This window comes from Brachyistius frenatus, unplaced genomic scaffold (assembly GCF_029030835.1).
Source record: "Brachyistius frenatus isolate BFR_SWC_R1_liver_20210118 unplaced genomic scaffold, ASM2903083v1 Contig_31, whole genome shotgun sequence".
NCBI lineage: Eukaryota > Metazoa > Chordata > Actinopteri > Embiotocidae > Brachyistius > Brachyistius frenatus.
Window position 1 is genome coordinate 3257353 of NW_027210630.1, and position 24204 is coordinate 3281556.

The 24204-nt window shown below is 41.7% G+C and overlaps 1 protein-coding gene across 1 annotated transcript in view; it reads right to left on the reverse strand.

Moving 5' to 3' along the window:
• Window positions 1-439: 439 nt before the first annotated feature.
• The window catches only part of LOC138621673 (uncharacterized), a 185542-nt gene continuing 161777 nt past the window's right edge, over window positions 440-24204 (reverse strand). Inside the window, exons 3-10 of the mRNA XM_069699912.1 lie at window positions 19068-19105; window positions 13897-14017; window positions 11213-11325; window positions 10752-10800; window positions 6246-6358; window positions 3978-4091; window positions 3148-3594; window positions 440-2466 (exon numbers count right to left, since the gene is read on the reverse strand). Of these exons, the coding sequence (XP_069556013.1) occupies window positions 2113-2466; window positions 3148-3594; window positions 3978-4091; window positions 6246-6358; window positions 10752-10800; window positions 11213-11325; window positions 13897-14017; window positions 19068-19079 (1323 nt within the window). The 5' untranslated portion in view covers window positions 19080-19105 and the 3' untranslated portion in view covers window positions 440-2112. The remainder of the gene's footprint in view (window positions 2467-3147; window positions 3595-3977; window positions 4092-6245; window positions 6359-10751; window positions 10801-11212; window positions 11326-13896; window positions 14018-19067; window positions 19106-24204) is intronic.

Here is a 24204-nt window from a genome sequence, read left to right on the forward strand (position 1 = left end):
TCTCGCAGGGCAAAGACGTGATACACACAACCAACACTTACTCACACCAAAACAAACCATGGGGAGTGTGAGAGGGAAGTGGGCGGGTGTCTCAATGCCATCAGTGCGGCATGGCTGTATGTAGTCAGTGTTGGGTTTTTAACTCAGAAAAACAAATTTAAGACTCAATTCACAAGCTCGTATTGTTTTACTTGTCAGTTTCCCAGAGATGCGATTCAATTGCCCTTTAGATGCCTTTGTTTAGGTTAAACAAAAAAATTAACATTATGATAGCAAATGTAACAATCAATAGCTTCGTTGTCCATAGATATTCTTTGTCCAACTTAAATGCCGACTACTCTGATGAAAGTAAAACAGAAAAACTAATATATTTTTTGATATTTCAACATTTATTATTATTAAGAAATGATAATATCACAAAAGAATGTTACTGTTATTCGACAACATTTTTGAGGAATGTGTTTCGCAGTGCAAGAGGAACATGAAATATATATTTACTATTTTATAGTGTAAAAAAGGTCATTTTTGTTAAACGTAAATGAGGAAAAAACATCACAAGTTGAAATTATAGGAAAGGTGAAGGCAAAACAGTCAGAGACTGCTCCTGTTGCATGTGCGCGGCACTGTGGCGGGCATAGACCAGGCGAAGGCTATAACCTTCGTGAGTATGTATTTGAAGTTTCATCACTTGATCAACATCAGCACCCGAGTTACACGTGGTTTTGTGAGCAGTAGTCCGGGCGCATTCGTGACGATACCATGAATCTGAAACTTGAGCAGAGAGCGCACATCAAATTTTACGTCAAAACTTTTGATAACAAAAAGAGGTTGCAGGGAGTCAAATCCGACGAGTATGGAGGATTTCAACATATTGCCATTGCTCCAAAGTTCAGGTCCATTTGCGACGATTGTTTTCCCACAGACACCTTAGAACATCACAGTCGAACTCGGTGTTGACAGTCTGACCCTGTGGGAGGAATTCACTGTGCACAACCTGACCTGATGACTCTTTTTTCAGGCTTGGACAATGACGTTCTGTCCCTCTTGAAATGCAAATGCCACTTTAAACACCTCATTTGGCTCATTGCTTTATTGCTGTAAGCTTTCTGAAGCATTTCTTCATTGCCAATATCCTAGTGTGTACCTCAGGTGCTGATGTTGATCAAGCAACAGAACTTGGAATACTTACTCGCGAAGGTTATAGCTTCAGGATGCTCTGTGCATGTCATGAAGCCATGCTCTTTTTGTGCACAACAGCATCGGTCTTGGAACTTTTCATTGCCCTTCATAATGAAATCCTTACAAGAGAAATTGTGGCTGTGATCCGCATGATGGCAAAGAACCAGTTTCCAAACAGTATAAGGCTAATGATGGAGCACAAAACAAAACAGCAAAGACACAGATCAAACTAGATTCAAAGGAAACCTTATTTCCTGTAATTATCCTGTTTATTTCGAGAAGCCTCATCATATACTATTATCTCTGCAACAAATCAATTTCGTCACTCAAAAGAGTCATAGTAGCATGACAATGCGACTCATACTGCAGAGACGGACAGCCACAAAATTCTCCACTGTGAAATGTCTTACAAGAGGCCAAGATCTGATAGCGTTATGTCTTTCATAAACAACATACAGTATTGAAATGAATGTGCCATGGTAGTATGTAGGGTAAAAAAAACAACCTCAAACCTCTGAACTTATTTTGAAATGTGGGGATTCAAGGACTCTGCAGTTCCTACACAGAGCTTTGACTGTAAGACAAGTCTAATTCCCTTAGATGAGGTCAAGGCTCATGAGTGTTGTTGACTGAGATGGTTTGTGAGAGGAGCATATTTGCCAAATCACAGTGTGGGGTAAAGTGGAGCCCACTAATGCTGCTCTAGAGTCTGTTTTGGAGAACTCCTACAGTGCCAGAAGCTGTTTGTCAGTCACCTTGGAACCAAAAGTAGTTAGCTCTGTATGTGGTCTCCAGAAACGCATTATCAAGTAGATAATAAAGTGCACATGCTCATCCCATAGCCAGTCATTATTGGATTAAAAATGTACATGTTTCAAACATTAAAACACAAGATACGAGGTTCACTGGGAGACAAAACTGGATCTGCGGTTTTTATAGATTCTTCCGAGAAGTGTCAAAGGGAAAAAGCACTCTTGTCTGTGCAGGACAGTCTTTGAATGGTTCAGAAGATGAAGGAGTTGGAGAGAGATAGGTTTGTGGTCCCAGGTGGGAGGAGGGATAGGACATCTGAACCTGCTGTCCACGGCTCAGTTTGCGAAACGAATTGTAAATCGGAGACTCACAGTGTTGTCGAATTCTTGAACAGTGACAAGAGGCTACCCTCTGATCCCCAGTACCTGTACATCTCCCAGGAGGTCTGGGTTTGGGTCTGAATCTGGGACTCTGCAAAGTGCTGCTGTCGCTTCCAGATTTTTGTACCAATTCAGTCAGATATGCAGCTCTCTCCTGAAGAAACAAAGATGAGTGAAAAAAGAAGAATACAAACAATAAGAATAGATCTGAAAACAGCCTACATTGTACTGAGAAATTGTTTTTGAGGTGCTGGGAAAATGATTTGATACAATCCAACAATACATCTCCCAGACTATCCGGAGAAAAAGTCACAGTCTACAGGACATATTTTGATGCAGAAATATATACAAAGGAAGTCTTCATCTTTATGATTACACAATAGATCAGTGTTCCTTTGAAATACTTCATCTTTCTACATTTGATTGGTCCTTTGGCAATTTACCTACAACTGACCACAGTTTTTAAAATTCTTGCAGCTGTCCACTACTTAAGTTCCATCTCATGCCTGCCAACCACTGACTGTATACTTCTTTCACAGGCACAGTGATTCACTTCTGCCTCTAGAAGTACAAAACCTCTCAGCTCTCAGTCACGTTGTAAGACTGACATTTACAGTAAGTATAACAAATAGGTTGAGGTCCTTGTGATGTTACCAGGTTCATGTTCTTCAGTTAGTTAATTTATCTGAAGAAAAAATTAATTCAATATAAGAGCAAACCTGGATGTTTGAGTCCCTTTGCATACTGTATATGTGCATTCTTGTCAAGGACAATACAATGGTGACAACCTGGAGCACTCTGTTTTGTTCTTTCTGCTAATTACATTAACACTCACCTCTTGAGCTCCAGCTAAAATTCTGCTTTGAGCTTGTTGTCCTGTCAATAGTCGGGGCAAGGTGTTGGCAGTGGGCCTGCACTGGTCTCCTTCTAGCCTCGGTAAAAGATGCAATGTGGTGAAGACTACATGAAGACTGCTTCCTCTGCTCCTGCATGGTTTGTTCCTCGGTTCCCACGGCCCTGCTGTCCCACAAGCCTCCCTGCCATCCCCCTGGTCGGATTTGATTGATGAGTGGCCATTTCCTCTTCTGTCCGTCCCTGCTGCAGACCTGACTATGGCGAATGCTGCTTTGTGTAACACTCCATCTCCCTCATCTTTGTTTGGTTTTTGTTCATATATTTCTTCTTTCTCTGCACTCTCACTCTCTTCATCACTCTGCCACTCTTCAGAGCCCTCTTGTCTCTCCAGACCTTGAAACAGCTTTTGTTGAACCTTACTGGAGTCCTGTCAGGAAGAGACACAATATCTATTCAGGTTGTTCCTGGCAGGTAGCGTACATGTACAGTCAAAGTAAATTGATACAAAAACAAACAACATTTCAATGGAGGTACAGTATTCATTTGAAGTGGTATAATAAAAACTGAAAACAGCAATGTGTTAATTTAAAGCCTAAACTAATTAACTTAAAGAATACATGTCTGAGATCCTTTGCTTGGCCAACAAAGTTAAAGTTTTTGAGCTTACTGTGCTTTAGACACTGTGTTCATTTCTAAGCAGATACTGTAACTTACTCAATGCGGGAGAGTGGAATTACGTAAGAGATTACAATTTGAAATTTAGCAATTAACACTTCATTAGTTTGAGCATTTGCTTGTTTGCTGTCTTACCTGGAGTTTGATGGAGGCTGATGTCAATTTCCACTCTATGCTTTCAGTGGAGTGGATGGCTTGGGATGTGTTAACTTGGTGCAAGGACTGGAGGCTTAGAGAGGTGGTTAAACTCTACCAAAAGAGGAGAAATGTGCCACTCAGTAGTAATACAAATCTCTTATTTTTAAAGCAAAATCTGCCTTTTTGTAACTCCAACAGTTTCATAATTTGTGTTGTGTTTCCCTAGTTATCTTGATAACACCTATACATTCAGGAATCATGCTTGGTTTTGTTAAATGTTGCAGTTTCAGTGCACTGTGTGCAGTCTTCCTAAAATAGCTGCGGATGGTCAGTAAATTAACTTCCACATACACATGATGTATAGGAACAGAGGTATTGAGGGTGTTTTAAAAGGATCGTTGATGGAGATTTGCTGAGTAACAAAAATAATATTATGAGTAATGTAACTAATTACTTTTACTGTTGAGGGATTAGTAAAGTAATGCAATTATTTTCCAATGAGTAATGTCCTGAGTAATTAAAAAAACAAACAAACATGCACATGTAGAGTAGTGAAAATGCATGTATATGTGTGTGTGCATGTGCAGGCTGCATGTCTGCAAGTGTATCTATGGAGGTGAGAGAATTGCCCTGGTATAGCTGCCTTCATCAGTGCACAGTATAATTCTAATTGGCTTTATTAGGGGGCTTAAATCTAATACCAGCTCTGTGCGCTGCCTAGGGCTGTGTGCAAGTGTGTGTGTGTGTGTGTGTGTGTGTGTGTGTGTGTGTGTGTGTGTGTGTGTGTGTGTGTGTGTGTGTGTGTGTGTGTGTGTGTGTGTGTGTGTGTGTGTGTGTGTGTGCATACCTTCGTTTGATGTTTACGACTCACCAGATTTCTAAAAGAATATTCACCATGTAACAGACATGAGTAGATTGACTAAAACAGCTCAATCACAGTGGAAAAAAAAAACAAGAAAAGAAATGCACTCCTTTCTCTGAATCAGCCGGCTTAAGCATGTTTCTCCAGTATACAGCAGAGCCCCAGTCAATAGGCAAATACAGCATTTAGAGGTTCAAGTTCAATGAAGCAGCAGCACTGTAGCTCCAGATGTAATGATACAAACTTAAGGCAAGAGCTCATTTGACCCCATTTAAAAACTTGATACCAATTAGAGAGTTCTGGGTGTAAATAATTTAGGAGATCTCTCTCACTGAACACACAAATAATTTTACGAGCATGCACACATGTATGCATGTGCGTGTGCTTTGACACACACTAACCTATCAACATATGCGTGCACTCTTGTACGCACACATAGAAATTCCACCATGCTCTGGAAACAGACTTCTTAATGAAGCCTTTCCGAAGTGAAAGTGGAGCAGAAATACGTACTGGCCCATTTCTGCCTTCAGTTCACCCTCCTCTCTCTCCCTCTCCCTCACCTTCTCCACATCATTTGTTTTATGCATGTTTCATTGTCTTTCTCTTTTGTCTCAATGAGTTAAATCACAACCCCTAATTTATGGCTACAGGCAAAGACACTTCTACAAACAAACTGGCTGATGAGAGGGGATGACTGAAAACATATGCGCTGAGCGGTGTGTGTAAATCTTAAAATGTCTGTTACTGTCTTTTTATCTGTGGATATTTACATAAGAAATGACGGCGTGTGTAAAAGAATGACTCTGATGCAAAATGAAAAAGGCTGTGCACTCGAGGAGAGGGGAAGTGAGAGAGGGAGTGGGGAGAGAGAGAGAGTAAATCCAGTGACACTGAGTGGGGAGCACTCAGGTGTGGTGAGAGGATTATACAAAACCCTGAGTATGAATGACAGTAAACACCTGAATGACTGAGAGACGGTGAGGGGCGGGAGTTGTGTGTGAGTGTGCGTGTGTGGCTCTGTGTGACACTTTCGCGGCCCTCACTGATATTCTGAGAGGTGAGTGAATACATAAAGTCAGCACTAATGTTTTGAGGGCTGTGCTGTTTACTCAAGTGCAACTTGTTATACTGCATCACTCATTACAGATATGTTCATTTACAGCATGTATAAAGAAGGTGAAACAATAAGAGGATGTGGGAAGCAAACAATGGTGGAGCAATAAGGATGTCAACAAGGCAGGCAGGGAGTGTGGAAGAGGAAGATATCACTCAGGAGTGATCCACTGCAAGAGTTAGAGAGCTGTTGAGTTAGCGAGTGAGTTACAGATTGAGCAGTGCGGTATGCAAGTAAGTCAATAAAAGGACTATAGAGCAAGAGTGAGGAGGTATGTTTACCTTACATGCACTGTGTTTTCTTTCTCTGTGTGCTCCGTTGGCAAGGGATTGCTGACAAGGTCTCTGAAGTGAGTTTCAGTTTCTGGTTGAGCACATTGTCTTTTCTTCTCTTGGCTCCCTGAAACACAAACACACCTCTCAGCACCTCCAATAGACTGCACACCGCAATGTCCTTTTTTTTTTTTTAAATTTTTTTTAATCTTTATTAATTCAAACTCTTGTTCTTTATTTCATGGCTTTCCAGCTGCCAAGTCACCATTTTAACATCAGTTGGAAGTATGTCAAACTATTTTATATACTGCACTGTCAATACAGCCCTGTTGATTCTTGCTAACTTGCATGGTTAAGTTGGATATAAAGCTATTTCTTTTTTGCAAGCCATTAGCAGGAGTGCCAAAACATTCACCCCCTGTTGTGGGATGCGCAAATGTGTTTTTAACCTTTGGCTTAAGGTTAAATTCAGAAGAGAGCAATGCATGTCGATTCCTAGATCTTCTCTTAGTGAAATCCCTCACCTCTAAAGCTATATCACTGTACAGCGCTGACTCTACATGAAGCGTGACCCCGTTTCCCCCACGGCGACCCCCTCCTTCCCTTCACAGCCTTGGAAGATAGAGGAGCACAGGGAAAGGCATGCCAAGGCAGTAGACACTTTTAAGCAAAGATTAAAGGTTTTTCTTTTTAATCAGTCATTTGGCAGCGATGTTAGCATTTCACCCTGGTGCGGCTAAGGATCAATTTTTAATGCTGCTGTGCACAGAGCAGACAGGGTGATTGGCAAGAGAGAAGCTATTTACAAAGGATCTATTTACAAATTTTCCATAGAAATATGCAGAGGGCACAATTGACATCTCTTACAGAATTTTAAATAAGCTCTCTTCTTTTTTTTTCACGGCGTCACAAGGCACGACCTCTGAGAGCCCCTGATCATCACTGCTGTGTGTGTGTATGTGTGTGTGTGTGTGTTCACTCACACGTGTCTCACATGTAAGAATAATAACGGCATCTACACCTCTCCCTTGTGTTGCATTATGTTTCATTACTCCATGTTGCGCTGCCAGGGGTTGGTTAACTAGGTCAATCAACCCTGGTGTAAACACATCACAACAATCCACCCAGAACATGCTAATGACAATGACTGTTTTTTCATTTAGATCTCTCAGATAATCCTCTTCTATGCCACTGATGAAACTTCCATACACAGTACAACTGTTAGTGGGATGTGAAGTTAAACTTGTATATATGTAAGGAAAGATCTTAATACGTAGTCGGCAGCTAGCTTCTATATATATTAGATGTGCGTAATGCAACAACTGAAAAGTTATGACCAAGTAATACAAAGTTTGTTTGATGTTGCTGCATTAAATTCACTTTATGTAAAGAAATGCCTATTGATGTAGGGAGCGCAACAAATGAACTTGAACCGAGAGCAAGTCTCAGGATGTATTGAATGGTGGGCGTCTTTGAACGGTGTTCACGGCAGAATGGACATAATACCACACAAAAGAGGGCAGACAAGTGCAGTCTTCTGACCCACGAGTTCATCTCTGTACAGACCTGACACTTCTGCCATCCACATATCAGTCTTTAAGTCCATCCATGAATCATTCCATCCATTCATGATTATCCAACCATCTATTCATCTGTTATCCAACCACCCATTCATTCATGCAGTCAAACAGGCTTGTAGCCGACTAACCCACACACCATTGATCAAATGATTGACCCAGCATTGGGTGGATCAATACTCTCTTAAATGGCATCGTTGTAAGTGCTTAGGCACAATGGCCAGACATTGTTTGTGCAGTTAATTTTCAAGGTAGCAAGGCTGTGCAGGGCTCTAACCCAGGTCAACTCTCCTTTATTCTCCACTTAAATGATCACACCAGAGAAATGAGAGGGGGCACTGAAAAAGATATTGAGTAGAAATCATCCTGTATACACACAACAAAAGGGCCAGCATTCCATGCAAAAGTATTTGTAATGACTCAAGACTATAAGATACTTCAGATAAAGGTGCCTCTGGATACAGCAGGTTTACACACACATAACTGTTCTGTTACACAGGCAAGAGTTTTAGGAAACATTCAATAGGAAGCAAGTCATGGTGAACATCAACTTAATGAGGTGCAAACTGAGGGTTTCAGCTAAGCTGAACCATGGCACTCATTTCAGCTCCAGTTTCATCTCAGATTAACATAATCTTACTCTACATCAGTTTGTTAGAATTGATTAGAAAAAGAAATGAATGTAAATCACAGTTGTAAAGGTGTTACTTAAACAATATTAATCTGAAGGAGCAGTAGACTAGTGTTGAGTATATCACTGTGCAGCTTATTGTGGCTTGGTGTGCATACAGAAACCCTGTTGGGTTAGAGCCGGGGCCAGGTCTTGGCATTAAATGAGTGGGACTCTGACAAGTCTCCGAGTTCTGTCACTGCAGTTCATAGGTCTCGTTAGCCAAGGTGTCGGCAGGTGTGGAAATGGCTGTGTGTGAGTCTATCTGTGTGTGTATATGTGTGTGTGAGTTGAACATTAGACAGCACTCCTACCTCCACCTCCTCACCTGACACCAGCAATAAAACTAAACAGGCCAAGGTGCTGTGCTATGTGTGTGTACGACTGTGTGTGTGTGTGTGTGTGTGTGTGTGTGTGTGTGTGTGTGTGTGTGTGTGTGTGTGTGTGTGTGTGTGTGTGTGTGTGTGTGTGTGTGTGTGTGTGTGTGTGTGTGTGTGTGTGTGTGTGTGTGTGTGTGTGAAAAAACAGAGGGCATGTGTGCTGCAGGGTTGTTGCTGCTGTCACCAATTTGCTGGGGCCTCCAGACGGGAGTAGGAGCAAGGTGACGGAGCTGTGGCTTGATAAACACAGAAGCCCTGCTTCGATTTCCCATCCAGTCCACTTTGGAAACACATGGCTCTTCCTGTGCGCTCTTGGCCCAGGGAGGAAGAAAGGGGGGAGTGGGCAAAAGAGCAGGTGGGGAGGAAGAAGAGAGCCACAAGAGAGACATAGTGATGGGCATGGAGTGAGAGAGAAAAGCAGTCAAGAGGAAGGTTAAGAGAGGGAGTGATGGAGGGGAGGTAAAATGTGTGGTACAGATAGGAAGAGGGTAGAAAGAGGTGACAGGCCTGATCAGGTGTACAGAGTGAGAAAAAGAAAGATTAAGAAAACGGGAGAAAAAGAGGGTGATGTGAGTTGTGACACATCTGAGTGAACCTCGAAACGACTTACATTCTCACGCAGAGATTTTTCACGTGTGAAAACAACAAAGACATGAAACTCTCAACCTCTGCTTTGCCCTCTTTCAATCTCCCATTCTCGCATTCCCTCCATCTCTTTCTCTTGGAAAAGGACTTGCAGTGTTCCGCCTTTCAACTGACATCAGAAGTTTAAAGACCAACTCCAGTTGGAGGAGCAGAGGAGTGTCAGTGAGGGAGGTGGGGCACCGAACTCCCCTCTGCCCCCCTATAGAGTTAAGGAGATCACATTTTAACCCCCCTCCAAACCCCACCCTGCTGCTCCTCTCCTCCATGCCTTAACACCAACGTAAGAGGACAAGTGTGGGCTCTAAGCACCAGTGATCAAACACGAGCGGCTGCTGGGTATGCTAGGCTCAGGACTGTTGGCCTAATAGGATTGGAAGCCCCCAGGTGAGCCAAAGGACACCTCCAATCAGTGTGATTAGCCAAAGGCTGAGCTACATTTCTAGCTATAGCACTGACTGATGTACTGTACTAAAAGGATCACATTGGTTGTGAAGAATGCAAGCAAGTAATGGAGTGTAGTGCCATGGTTGAACACGCATGTCAAAGTTTGGTGTGGGAATGATGGAGTTTAAAACTGCATGCAGTTTAAGTGTGTCAGAATGATCTTGAGATTTTGACTGTTTGCTAATCATTATTAAGTTCACAGGAGCGTATAATGTGCAGAGCTGGAGAATAATCTTGGCTTTATGGCTATGTGTAAAAACAGTGTATGCTGTATACATGTATGCACGTAGCCTTAACACCTGACTACACAAGCATAGGCACATTTAAATGTGGATTTTCATGCTCACATAGCAAAAGCCTCACCATCCACACATACATGAACGCACACATACATAGCATGCCCAGATAAACACTCACAGTCTTTTATAAACTCATCACATCCAAAAAACAATTACCAGAGACTGAGCTCATCACTGACTAAGCAAAAGTCATCCAGCGTGTAAAACACACAATATAATTAACACACATCAAGCTGCTGGGTCCTACTGTGCATTAATGATGCTTCCCTCTGAAGTGAATTATGGTTTGATGAGTGAGAAAGTGAGTGAGGAGGGGCTTTGAGGAGGAACAAGACATCATTTGGAGAAGGGGAGGGGAAGCCAGTGTGGAGGAGAAAGAGGAGACACTCTAAACCTGAAATTTACTTGTTTACCATTGGTGACCCACTGTCATTGCCTTTTAAAAAAAAAAAACAATTAACCACAGAGAAAAAAAACATTCAAGGATGAATGAAAGGTTACTCACTTGTGGTGAGAGCCATCAGATGCCACATACCACAGGCAACATCACACACCTGAATGGAATCAAATAGTTTTAGATTTTAGAAAATCAAAAGCACATCAGCTGAGCAATTTTCAGGAAATTTTATTTGTTCAAGAGGTCAACTGAGAGTCTCAGTTTTTTTTTTTTTTTTTTTTTTACATTTTGGCATGTTGCGCCTCCAGATAAACACCAATCTTTGATTTCTCCATCAGCCATGCTCAGGTTGGACATTACTGGTGTGTGTTCAGGGGGGATACATGCTCCTAACAAGAAGAAGCAGTGCAGATTCAGCTCTCAGACATGTGTGATTCAGTCTGGACCCACTCTTTGAGAATTATGCATAACAAGCTAAAACTCCTAAACTCAGAAAATCCCAGGGCTTTCATCTGCTTTACACTTGGGGAGCTTGAAAACATAATTTGTGCAGTCTCTCACACACGCACATTTCGGGCTGCCAGCGGAACAGGCTGGGGGGTCCAGAGCCTTTCGAGGCCTGCGTGATAACTGACCCGGGAAACACAGGGGATCTGACCCCAGAGAAGCAGCTCTCCACCTGCTGAAGATAGGAAGAGAAGGACAAATGTTCAGACAGATACACCAGTAATACATGAAATGTCACCTTGCCACATATTACCTCAACTATGAGAAGTAAAACAACCTCATTAGGATGTGTTGGTATGTTCTTCTTATGTTTCTCGCCCTAACCAGTATATTAACAGCTCCTCAATGTTGCTGCCTGATCATATTTACAGGAGTTTTCTTTTGCTTGTTGTCTCAAATAACACAGCTGAGTGCCAGAAGAAGTTCTCTCCATGCAGCGGTCCTGAGAACCAGACCCCAGTTTACCACAGATTAGCTTTCTCCTGCACCTTACAAATCAGATTTCCTCAAAACTCAGAAGAAACACAAGAATACAGAAACAGTTACATGGAAGTGAGAATTACATCCTGTCAGTTTGATTTAGTTTAGAAAAGGGAGTTGATATAGAGTAGTGTAGAGATGGTAATCCCGCCAAACACACACACTCACCTTTCCTCATTGTGTGCCCAGAAGAGAAAACACATTCTCAGTTGGCACTTATCAAAAACGCACACACTGTATGTACTCGCATACTGAAAACACTCAAGCATGCACTCACTCACTCACGCTACCTCAGTCTGGCTTTTTAAACCCACCACTAATAAATTTATATTTACTGCCTGCATTGAGGACTTTAAAATTATGGCGTACAATAAACCTGGCACACACATCTCAAAAGCTCTTTCAGGGGATGTTAAAGCAATATAGTAAGCAATTTTCCAAAGTGGATTACAAATTTCACATCCAGGTTTTATTGCACATTACGATAACTTAACCACATCTAAATGTTCCGCATAAATGGGAAATATGTGCTGCTTAATATGCTATTTTTCATTTTTTAAGAAGCGCTTTGCAAACCCTGCCAAGCGAGAGAGCATGCTGGTTTGTGTGGTGGGGGAGTCAATAATCTTTATGAGGTGGATTTTAATTACAAGGAGATAACTGAGTATCCTCCTCACGGCAAGCCTCCATCAATCTCTATTCTGCATCAAGCTGTACGTAGCCTTGGCGCACGCACACACACACACGCGCGCGGGCACGCACGCAAACGCAGATGCAGATACCCTGTCATACATGATTGATCAATCAATCAGTAATGTATTATTTTCATCTCAGTGAAGTAAACCTTATAGAAGCATATGAGACAGGCGTTCCTAGATGGCATTTTACCACACACACACACACACACACGTGCGCTTACACTACTAACACATACATGTAGATACACAGAAAAACACAGGAGGACACACCAACACGCCCGTCCGCCTGCCCGCAAGCACACACACGCACGCACGCACACTCACCCACCCACCCACCCACACCCACACACACACACACACACACACTAGGAGAGACGCTGGCAGAGTAATCCAGCTAAAAAAGGTTAAGGCTGATGTTTTCCCAAAGATTGACAGTCTGTGAAAGGTCAGATCAATCATGTGCTAAGCATGTCTCGTAAGTAATCCATAAAGAGCTTGTTTTAAATAATAACATTTTATAGATCACTTAAATGACATAACTGTACCTTAGGCAGGTAGGGCCTCACTCGCCAATAGTCTTCAACAATAGGCAATGCTTTTAACAGAATATTGCAATATAGCAGTAGGTTGTAAATGTGCCCTGGACTTGAAACAAGGATAGTGCCTTTTTCTCTTTAAGTGGGTGATGTTACTTTTGTAGTGTAACCACTTTAATTTCAGCTGTCTGGCAGAAGGCAAGCAGCAATTGAAGGAGAAGTGGTTTCCTGACACTTTGTAATGGTGTAAATGTATTAGAACTAGTTTTGTGGCAGTTCAATGACTCTGTGGAGCAGAGGGGAGATGAATCAGATTACTGAAAATCATGCAAGTTAGAGAATAAAGACAGAGGGAGATTAAAACGGAAATATCTGACACTACGTGTTTTCAAACTTAGTCAGCAAAGAGGACTCTAAGTTTTGGCTTTTTAGGAATTACAGTAGAGAAAGTCAGGCCAGTGGGAAAGATCATGTAAAGAGATGGTGTGCCTCCTCCTCTCAGCCCTAACACTAACAAAGTGGCTGCAAGGAAAGCCTGAGATCTTAGCAGGGTAGTTTAGGAATAGCTGGCAGAACAACAGATCAATTCATTATGTACATCATCGAACACATAAAATTGAAACTGGGTGCAGTACTGCACAGTTTCATTTGGCTTAAGAAATATGGAGAGCTAATGAGGTTGAATTTGTGCTCCGAGTGATGTCATTTGAGGACACTGAATCCTTGTTGTGTTAATTAAAACTCAATGAAATGATGTAGATGAAAAATTTGCATGGCTCAAAGCCACAGTGAGGGATACTACTGGGAAAATAAGGGTTTCAAGTTAATAAGTTGTTTTATATATTATGTAGGGTAAATACAACTTTTAAGATTTTTTTTTTTTTAATCACAATGAGACATTTGCAGTGAGAATTAGATGTTTGAAGGTTTGAGTTAAATAACGTTATTTAAATGTACTTAATATTTTTAGGACAAAATAGCACAGATAGAACCAGTCCACAGGCTTCTACTGCATGCTGTTGCTTGGCTCACCTGTGACAGCTGCACTGTAACTGTCCCCAGCTTGTATCTGTTTGACCTCAGCTAAATGAGGATAGCTGAGCAGACAGGGAGAAGATCTGTGCATCCTGTTCTCTCCAAGTCCAAGCTGTCCCTGCGAGCAAAATAACAGTACAGCGTCAGTCACAGGATTAAATTAAACAGTTTAATCCCAATGATTTCATTGCTCATAGATGACTGTGTCATTATTTAACTATTCCAAGTAGAATTTGAGTTTGGGGGAAAGAAAAATTTTCCCATTTTGTGTGGCACCAGTAAGTCTAGTCTATCTTTCCTCTCTAATTCATGCTGCCCTGCCATTCCTGAATGAAAACATGCTTGCTGCAGTATGTTTGTTAAAGAAGACTTGTATATCAACTCTCTAATGTGCATCTCTGTAAAGGCCTGTGATGATACCTGCTGTGTACCACTCTAACGTTCAATCCATCTTGGTTAAAATGGATGTCGCTGAGGAGGAAATATTATTTAAAAAAGGCCCACAGCTCATTTACTCCCCATCCAAAGGTCTACTTTGTTTCATTTACCACTTCTATCCTACCCAGAGCCTTAAGAGCATCTTGCACAGTACAACAGAGTGCATTGTTCTCAATTTACATCTCTCTCTGTGTTCAATTTGACTTCTCTCAGCTGCCCTGCTCCTGCAGAGATAAAGGCTTTCTGCACTGTGCACATTGGCAAGCCCTGGCATATGTTTGAAAGTGAGCACAATATGTACGGGTTTACAATTGAGTGTATGTGTGCGCCATGCAGTAATTTGAGTCTTTAATTGCTTATTCGTATGTGTGCTACTATGAGGATTTGTAGATGCGTGGCAGCATATGTTCCTGCTGTGAGTGTGTGCATCTAAGTATCCAAGGTGGGAGTGTTGGTGCTTCCATCATCTGTGTATGTGTGTGTATGTGTGTGTATGTGTGTGTGTATGTAAGCTGACTTGCATTTAGGTAGACTAAGTGAGCAGATGTGTCCATACCTGAGTTTGTGTGTGCGTTTGTGTATTTGCATGTGTTTATACTTGTATATGTGTATTTTTGTGTGTCTGAGTGAATGAGCACTGTCAGGTGCTGCTCCATGCTGTGCCAGCTGCATCTGGAGCCATCTGTGTTGGGGGCTCAGCGGGAGGGGAGCGGATGACTTTAATGTACTTGAACCCCAGACAGACCTTTCCCAGACAGTCGTCAGTACGAAACCAAGACAACTGGGCCCAGTCAAGCTTAACCGGCTGATCTGGCTGGTGAGCAGGAGACAGACGCTTTGGTTACACTGTAACCCCCGGTCAGACTCACTAGGGAACCTTTGGCAGTGAGATATACACAAACACTACAATCTGTTTGTTTCAATGATAGAAGAGTCGTGTTTCATATCAGAGAACACTCTCACCTTTTCATAGCTGTCAGATTCTGCTGCCAACTTTCTACAATACAATCCAGGTGTGCTTTTTGTTTTCCATTCGTCTGTGCATCTTAAGTTCTTGTGTGTCCAAACATGTACATGTGTTTGGACCTGACACAATCAAAAGACTGGACTTTTTGTGTTTAACTTTACTTGTTTCTTCGACTTAAACAATTAAACTAAAAAGACCAACTGGAGGACGTGCCATTTTAAAAAAACAACAACATATTTCTGAGAATTTGGTTCAGATCTGTGGGTTTGAATGTAGTCATAACTGGCAGCATATTAGATGAACAAATTTATCAGAATGCAACAGAACAAAATTATTTCTGACTTGTTTAGACTTAATGAGTACAATCGTTTTGAAAACTGTTTAGGTAAATGACATACAGTATATGTATAGAACCTCTACTGATACTGTTTGTATGAGAACATATTGTTTATTTTATGATTGGTTGGTTGATCATTTCTAACATCTGTGGCATTTCTTATTTCCAGTATGTTTTATATAAAATGTATACAACTAACTATTCCTGTGGCATTGGGTTTTGATTGTCAGGACTTCCCCTTCAATTCTCTATCATAAAATAAAAATTGAAATATGTCCATTAAAAAAATGACAATCACACTCAACACTTCACCCACAAAACTAAGGACAACACAGTATATCAACACACAATGCTCCACCACAAAGACAACACAGAGGCCTAGTAATGATTTTACAGCAACAATATGATTAGTGAAGCACAAAATCAATTAATGCAGCAGTAGAATCAATAGGTGTCTCTCAGCATATATGTCCTGCAGTTAATTAATAAACAAAAAGGACATTCAGCAGCAAAGCATCAGACTGCGGCAACGACTGTCATCAGTCACAATGTGTGTACTGATGGCATCAGCAGGAAGGGAAAGGCAAAACATAGACAGATATAAATGTGAGCATGGTGAAATTACTAAACACACCCACAGGCAAAGATGCTTACACAGTGTAAACATACGAGAGAATGAGTATGCATAAATACACACTAATACACAAACATATTCATGCACGGTCCCTTTCACACATGCACAAACACAGACATTTTATTCTGAGTGTTCTTTTCTTTTACACAGAGGAGAACCTGTGGATCCATAGTACGGATAACGCTAATTTAGCCGCTGCATCCCAAACCATATCAGCATCAATTTGGAACAGGCCCAGGGTTCGATGAGGCCTGAACTGTGTTGGAACCAGGCCTGGGGTTTTCACCACCATCAGGCCGGCTCCTTTATTATTTACCATGCCTGATGAGTCACTGTCATCATTACTTTATAGACAGGATTGTAATTGACAGGCAAAATAGCCACACTGATCCAAAGCAATATCTTACACCTACATAAACACATAGTACAAGTTTTAAGTACCTATGTTATAACAACTGGCCAGTGTAAAAAGCAACATCAGGGGCAAGCTTGATGTAATCTGTTCTTGTCACTCTGAGATGGTGTTAAACGGTTGCATGTCAGGCCATGCTTGGTTTTAAATTTTAACATTATCTTGTTTTGTTTCAGGTACGTTTGTTTGAGTCAAACAATCTGGCGAATAATAGCAGATTTCTATTTGCAATGATTTGTTGTATTCTGCATTTTTATTTTGTTTCATTTGATTGGTAATGTAGATATTCTGCAATCATTAGCTCATCTCTGTATGACCATCATCTGCTTTGTATGTGAGAGTAGTTCTCTTTCCTTGCTATTACTTAGGGTAATACCAATATTCGATTGTCTTTGTATTATTGCTCTACATGTTTTTGAATTGCCTGCCATTGGGAAGATCTTGTAGTTAAGTGTTTTGCCCATGCCGTGCATGTGGACAGGAAGAACCGTGGATTGAACCGTTAACCCTGCAATTATTGGACAAACTCCACCATCTGAGCCACAGCTTCCAATATATTCAATAACCCATAATATGATGTAATAGTGGCAACTCTTTAGATATGTGCATTTGGCATTATTTTGTTATTTATTAGATAAAAATAAAAATAAAAAGCCAAATGTAAAAGCTATTCTTTCCTCCACAAAATATCTCATCAATTTTAGTTCTCCTGCTTGCCTTGACACATGTTTACTACCTCCGTTATGGTGTTACCATATTAATTCTGGCTGTGGCACATGCCCTCTGACATCATTCAAATTCCTTCTCACCTCAATCATGTGATACAACGCAGGCTGTCTGTCTTTTAGTCTCAATACGAAGAAAACAATAAGATTTCTATCTGTAATACTATTACCAGCTGTAATAGGGTTAGAGCTGCCTGGGTTACCTTGGTAAGGGAATGGAGAACTTTATTAAGTTTAAGACCTTTTGTTTTCTTACTTATTCTGCAGCTACTGATACATAAGAGCTTCTAAGCCCTAGAGAGAGGAAGGTATTAGCTTGGTTAAAAAAAAAAGGTTCAAGATGTCCCCTCATCTCACTTCGTCTCGCGCACAAAAACAGTGTTATCTTTCAGGAGGTGGAACCTTTCTTATTTTTTAACGTGTTGACGGGAGTGGTTTCGGTGTGGCACTGTGCGGCTGATTACAGGGGGAGTCTTAATCAGGTGGTGCAGTCTGTTGGGGGCCCCTGGGGCCGAGGGTGTGCTACATCCTGTCAGACTGCACAGAGAAACAATCAATCATTAGAATGGCTCCGAGACAGAAGAGAGAGAGAGGGGAAGGAAGATAGGAGAGATGGAGGAAGAGTAAGAGGAAAAAAATGGTGGGAAAAGAGAGGAACAAGAATTGAGGAAGAGTGAGGAAGGAGATGAGATGGGAGAAAGAAGAATATGAGCAGAGAGAAAAAGAGACAGTGCCCTTGCAGAGACTAACTTAAAAGTTATAAAGATGTGAGGACGCCTATAAAATCCAAATGAGTCCAGTTAGACTCAGAGTCATCCTGCAATGTAAGAGCGTAATGTGGAAGTCAAGGCCACGTCAAAGCTCATAACAACGGATGTCTAACATTTTCATTGGTCCCCCTGTCTCTCTAACCTTCACCTGAATGTTTGTTTCACTGTCCTGGCAAAGCGTCATCCTGTCACATTGTAAAAGTGATCACATTTTGGCACTGGTTTCAAAGGACCTCACAGATAAACACCAAAGCCAAGAGGAAAAGAATCAGAGGGAGATGAGAACAGAGGGATTGAGGTGGGCCTAGGTTTTACACTCTCTGGGCTCTGTCTGAAGGCTGTGTAATGATGCAGCTCTTTAAAGAACATCTTAAATGAAAGGCCAGAACAATCCTCAGTGACAGGTGGTATTCTTCATCTAGCAGAAGAGGAGAGACAGGACAGGGCCAACTAACACACATGCACACACGCACATACTTTTGGCTATGCACATTCAAAGGGGCATGCACATACATAAACAACAGGAGATTCCACTGAGAGGATTTCCTGCCCCGTCCATGTGAAGCAGAGGAGTTGAACTGGACAAACAGCAGATCCCATAAAGGTGATTTATAGAATTTAAAAAGATGTGCATTCTTGGCACACCATAAAAGATATTAAGTACTAAAAGGGAGGGCTTGGACAGAGATCTTCCTCCAAAACCTTTTAATCTTCACTCTGAACTAAAAAAATGTCTAAAAAAAAATAAAAAAAAAAAAATGGAAGAGGTTTGTGTGAAAGACAGACAGACAGTGAAAGCGAGAGGGAGCTATGAAAGAAGCCTGGAGTCCAGTTCTAAGTGTGCCTCTCCGGGCAGGACCAAAAGTGGAAAAATGTTTAGCTCACCTCTTGCCCCATCCCCCAGGAGAAGACATTCCCACCATCTGAAAAAAGAAAGAAAGAGAGGGAAAGACAGACAAGACAGAGAGAGAGAGACAGACAGAGAGACAGACAGAAAGGGAACACAGTAAACCAACAATTCAAGAGAGGCAACAAATAGAAGCCTGGGGTTAAAATAGAAAAGAAAGAGAAGAAAAATAACAAAAGCGAAGGGAGAGAAGGGAAATGCGCAGCTGACAAAAGTGGCTCAAGCATCATACATCAAGCACTTGTTACCTCTCCCGGTGCTTGTGATTGCACATGACTGCAAACAAGTCAGTGATAAAAATCTGAAGAAAGATGAGACCGATCGGGCTGGCTTTAAAGATCATCAATCACAGCCCTGTAAGCTCAGATATTATTAGTTCAAGTAAAGCTGCACTCTTCCATTTTATGGACATCATAAAAGACTTTGGGGGGGTGGAGGTGGAGTGGAGGAGATCCCCCAGTGTTTTAACTAGGACTGGGATGGATGTGTTTGGAAAAGCAGACCGGATGGATGGACAGCTCTAATGTAGTAACGCTAACTGAATCACTCACACTGCGCTGGGCTCCCCAGGGGAAGGGACGTGGGATGGGAGTGTAAGGCCCAATTTACAATATGTTTGAGTAAGTAAAAATGTATCACGAAAAAAGGGTATGCATGTTTGTGCGGTGTCATATGTGTCAGTGAGTACGTGGTTTGAAGTTTGGTGACCTTCTTAAGAAAATTAAGTGATTACATGTAAATACACACACACAGCAGGACACATCTCTTGGTACTTCATCGGTCTTGATTTCCAATCCATCACAAAAGAGACCCGAGTTCAAATAAATCTGATTTAAGATGGCAATATCAGGTGCACACGCTCTGCTCAGTTTTACTGTCAAATGTGACATTTTTATCAATTTCCTGACAGGTACTTCTTTTACAAAACTATCATAACTTGTGTAATGATTAACGACAGTTTGTATAAAAATATCCATGTGTTCCTGGTTGAGGCGGTTAAAAAAAAAAATCCACATCGTCAAAGGACATAAAAAGAAAAGAAAATGCATCTGATTTTGATAATTCTCTGAGATAATATTTTTAAATGTATAATGTTTAGAAATTGATTTTTATGTAGTTTTTAGGGTAATGTAAAGGGACAATGCAGGGCCTTGTTTGACACACTAACACCTGTTGACGCTGATTATTTGGCTTGTTTTTCTCTTGTCTGAACCATTGTTATGAATGTTAATTTTTAGCCATTGCTATAATGAATTTAAAAATACTATTATCCATGGAGCAATAGAAGCATGTCAAGGAGTTACTGTGGTCACACCGATCAACTTAACTAATACTTCTAAAAAAAAAAAGAAGTTCATCAATCCATACTGCTGCTCTCTGAGCAATCTCCCTGTTTTCTATTTCATGTAGTTCTCACAACTTTTTTCTTTCTCCCTCTCTCCCTCTGCTTGCCAGTGAGGACATAAAAGCTTGTGTGAAGTCCATCACTGCCTGGTGAATAGCTGCCCTTTGTGCCTCAGAACTCAATTCACAGGCTGAAAGAACCCCAGCCCTGCACCTCTGTGTGCTGCCTGATTTAAAAGGGTGTGCATGTCCACCGAAGTCTGCCTGACAGCTTGCTGTTGGTTTAAACATATCAAGTTTAGTCAAGTTCTGAGGATTCAAAGATGCTGGGAATGACCAGGATGGAAACAACACTCCAGACAGTACGTTTAGTCAACTTGTTTTTGACCATATTTTGAATACAATCAATTCTGGTGCCAACACAGGTCTGCACTGTTGTCAAGGAAACCTTGCCGTTTTTTTTTTTCCATGGTAGCCTTGACCTTTTTTCATATATAGGCCCCCTCACCCTCCACAACTATCATTTGAACATACCCAAAGCAGCATCATTTCGTGTTACATCCAACTCCTTAACAATAAGTTTAGAAGCTGTCTAGAAAGAAAGTCTTTTTATCATCATTTTAAAAACCATAACTTTTCCTTTTTTCTTTGGCGCTTGTGACAATGGACGGTTGCAGAGGGCATCAATAACAAACCAATCTCTCTCCTTGTCTTTCTCTCTCCTCTCACAGAGACCTTCGCTGGGCTTGTTAGGCCTGACACTGGCACCCTAGTGAACAAAAGGACTGCACGGCTTAGGGCTGCCCTGGAATGTCAGCGGGTTCACATTTCACATGCAGATGCGTGACCCCGGAGCCCTTTAGTGGGAAGGTGCGCTTTAACCTCATGGAGAAGCAGAAGGAGGGGAAAAGGGGAGTAAGGGGCACCTTAGGGGGAATCTGCGGTGGGGGAAGGGTAAAAAATAAGAATGTCTGAGTTTGCACTGCTTGCATCTGCTCTTACACTGCTATATGTCTCTCTAAGTGTCTATCTTCTCTCTCTCTCTTTCCCAAAACACTTCTGCACATTGTTAAACTCAGCTGATATACTGTATAGAATATTATAATTGTCGATATTCTGAAAACTTGTCAGAGCCGTCTCCTTTATGTATGATCTGTGATGCGCCCCCTCTTTCCCCCCTACTTCGGAACACATGAAAGCATTAAATTTTAAAGTGCATACTTAAGATTTCTCCCCAAATAATTGAAAAAGCACAATGGGAGGGGTTATGTAAGGCAAAAGTACTGTGAGCTCCGCAAAAGAAACCAAAGCTACTGTCATCTGCTCTCTGTAGGCCCAGGCAGGCGCAGTTTCAACTCAAGGGCTTCACACTTCTGTAACTTGTTCTCCTTCCCTTGCTGCTTCCCTATCCTAACTCTCTCTATACCCTCCCCCTTTCTCCTTAGCTCTAGATAGTGAAAACTTCAAAGACAAGATCTTCTGCAAAAGCATGAAAACATCAAGTATGTTTGTTTGTTTTGACCCTGAAGCCCTTTGCTGTAACCCTCCACCTCCAACTTGCAAGTCCTGCAAAATACATGAGGAAGAGAGACCAAATCCAGCACTGCTTTTTTTTTTTTTTCTGTTCCTGCCCGCCTGCAACCCTCATTCTTCCATGTGCTACTGTTGTGTAACTTTTATAGAAATAGGCTCTGGCATATGCCACTGTTACTACCACAATGACCTCACAAAACTGATGACAAAGTAAGAAGTTTCCTGTTAGGCAGAGGAGTATCAACTTTTCAAATACGTAAAAAGTTTTATATTTCACAAAGAATTTTAGTTTTTTACCTTAGATGACACGGAAGCAAAATCAAAAGAAACCATTAATCTTTGTCTCTCTATGCTGTTCTTTTCTCTCTCTGCTCTCCCCTCACTCCAACTGATCAAGCAGATGGCCGAACACCTTTGAGCCTGTTGTGTTTTCTCCCCACTGTTGTTAATACTTGCTTGTGTGGAAATAGCTTTCTCTACATCATGCTGGAAGGTGTCACTATGAAAACGTTCCCGACATGACTTACTTTATGTTGTGATTTGGCGCTATATAAATGAAATTGAATTATGCTTTGATCAGTACATTGTGGTTGACCTTGGAAGGCATGTTATTCACAGCCAAAACTTATTATACATTGAACAGTGTAACGCACTGATTATGTTTTAAAAGAAACACACAAAAAGACATAAGCTGCAATTATTTTGTTGTTAACCTGTCATCAAAACACCCTCACTGTCACCCTAGTGATTGCTGTCAATTTCATCGCTTAGCGAAGTCAGAGATTCTGTTCTGTAAAAAGATTAATCTACATTCACTGCAAAGTGCTTGATTGTTTATCTGTGTTGTCTACACTGCGTGTGTGTGAAAGTATGTGTGCACTCTGTGTTTAGCAGTTCTGCCCTCCAATAGTTGAGACATCTATAGCAACCACAGCAAGGCCAAGGGAGCAAGGGAGCAATCCATAGGCCTGCGTAGCCATGGCAACTAAACAAGGAATAGGCTAGATGTCAGGCGAGCATGGCTAAATTACCCATTAAAGAAAGCAGGAAGGGGAGAGAGGGAATACTGGTCAGGGCACAAGAGGCTAATGGGGAGATAAGATGGCCAACATATAGACTCTACACACACACACACACACACACACACACACACACACACACACACACACACACACACACACACACACACACACACACACACACACACACACACACACACACACACACACACACACACACACACACACACACACACACACACACAATAGGAAAACCGACAGAGGTTGTCACATAAAGGTGCCAGTGCAAAAACATACTCAAATAAGAAAATACAATTACAAGTGTAGAAACTCTCACAAATAAACAATGAGCACATGTATTAACACACTCATAAACACATATAGGCAATGTGTGCACACACACAAATGCAAAAACACACGGGCAAACACACGTGTGCGCACACACACACACACACACACACACACACACACACACACACACACACACACACACACACACACACACTAGCATACAAAGGGCACAAAGGGAAGACAAAATGGTTTTAATAAAGACGCCCTCTTGGAGAGGTTGCTCGTGAATGTGAGGGAGATGTATTTATAGGAATCCTCCTGTGAGATCCTCTGCGCTCAGCCTCACATTTGTGCATGAGAGACAGAGAGAGGGGGAGACGGCTTGTGTTATTGCCTGTTTCTTCATCCTAATCCTTGATGCATGGCCTACTCCTTGAGTCTATACTAATGAATAAAACAATAAAGAATGAATCGGTCTAAGTATCTGGACGCTTGCAGGTGTGAAAAGGTAAAAGGGGTATTTGGCCCGGGGGGTTGTTCGTGCTGTGCACAGACAAGAAAACATGCACACACTCCTTTACGTATCCAAACAAGCTCCCACACTCAGTGTGCATATGCAAGAGTATGTGAGCTTATTTGTGAGCACATGGTCTGTGAACACACACACAAACACACGCACACAGACACGCCACCACTCACACAAAACACAGCCACACGCACACACTGACATGCACCCTCTCTACACACAGGAGTCAGGCAGGCAGGCATGCTCCTCCTGATTTTAATGCTGCACATTCATTTGCATGCGCCATAATTAGCGTCAGGCACACAGAGGCTGGTCCTGGGGGAGCTCTGTGATAACCGCTTCCCCTTCTATTAGGGCTCTCATTCCAAGAGTGTCAGACATTGCACATCTTCATTGTGGGGC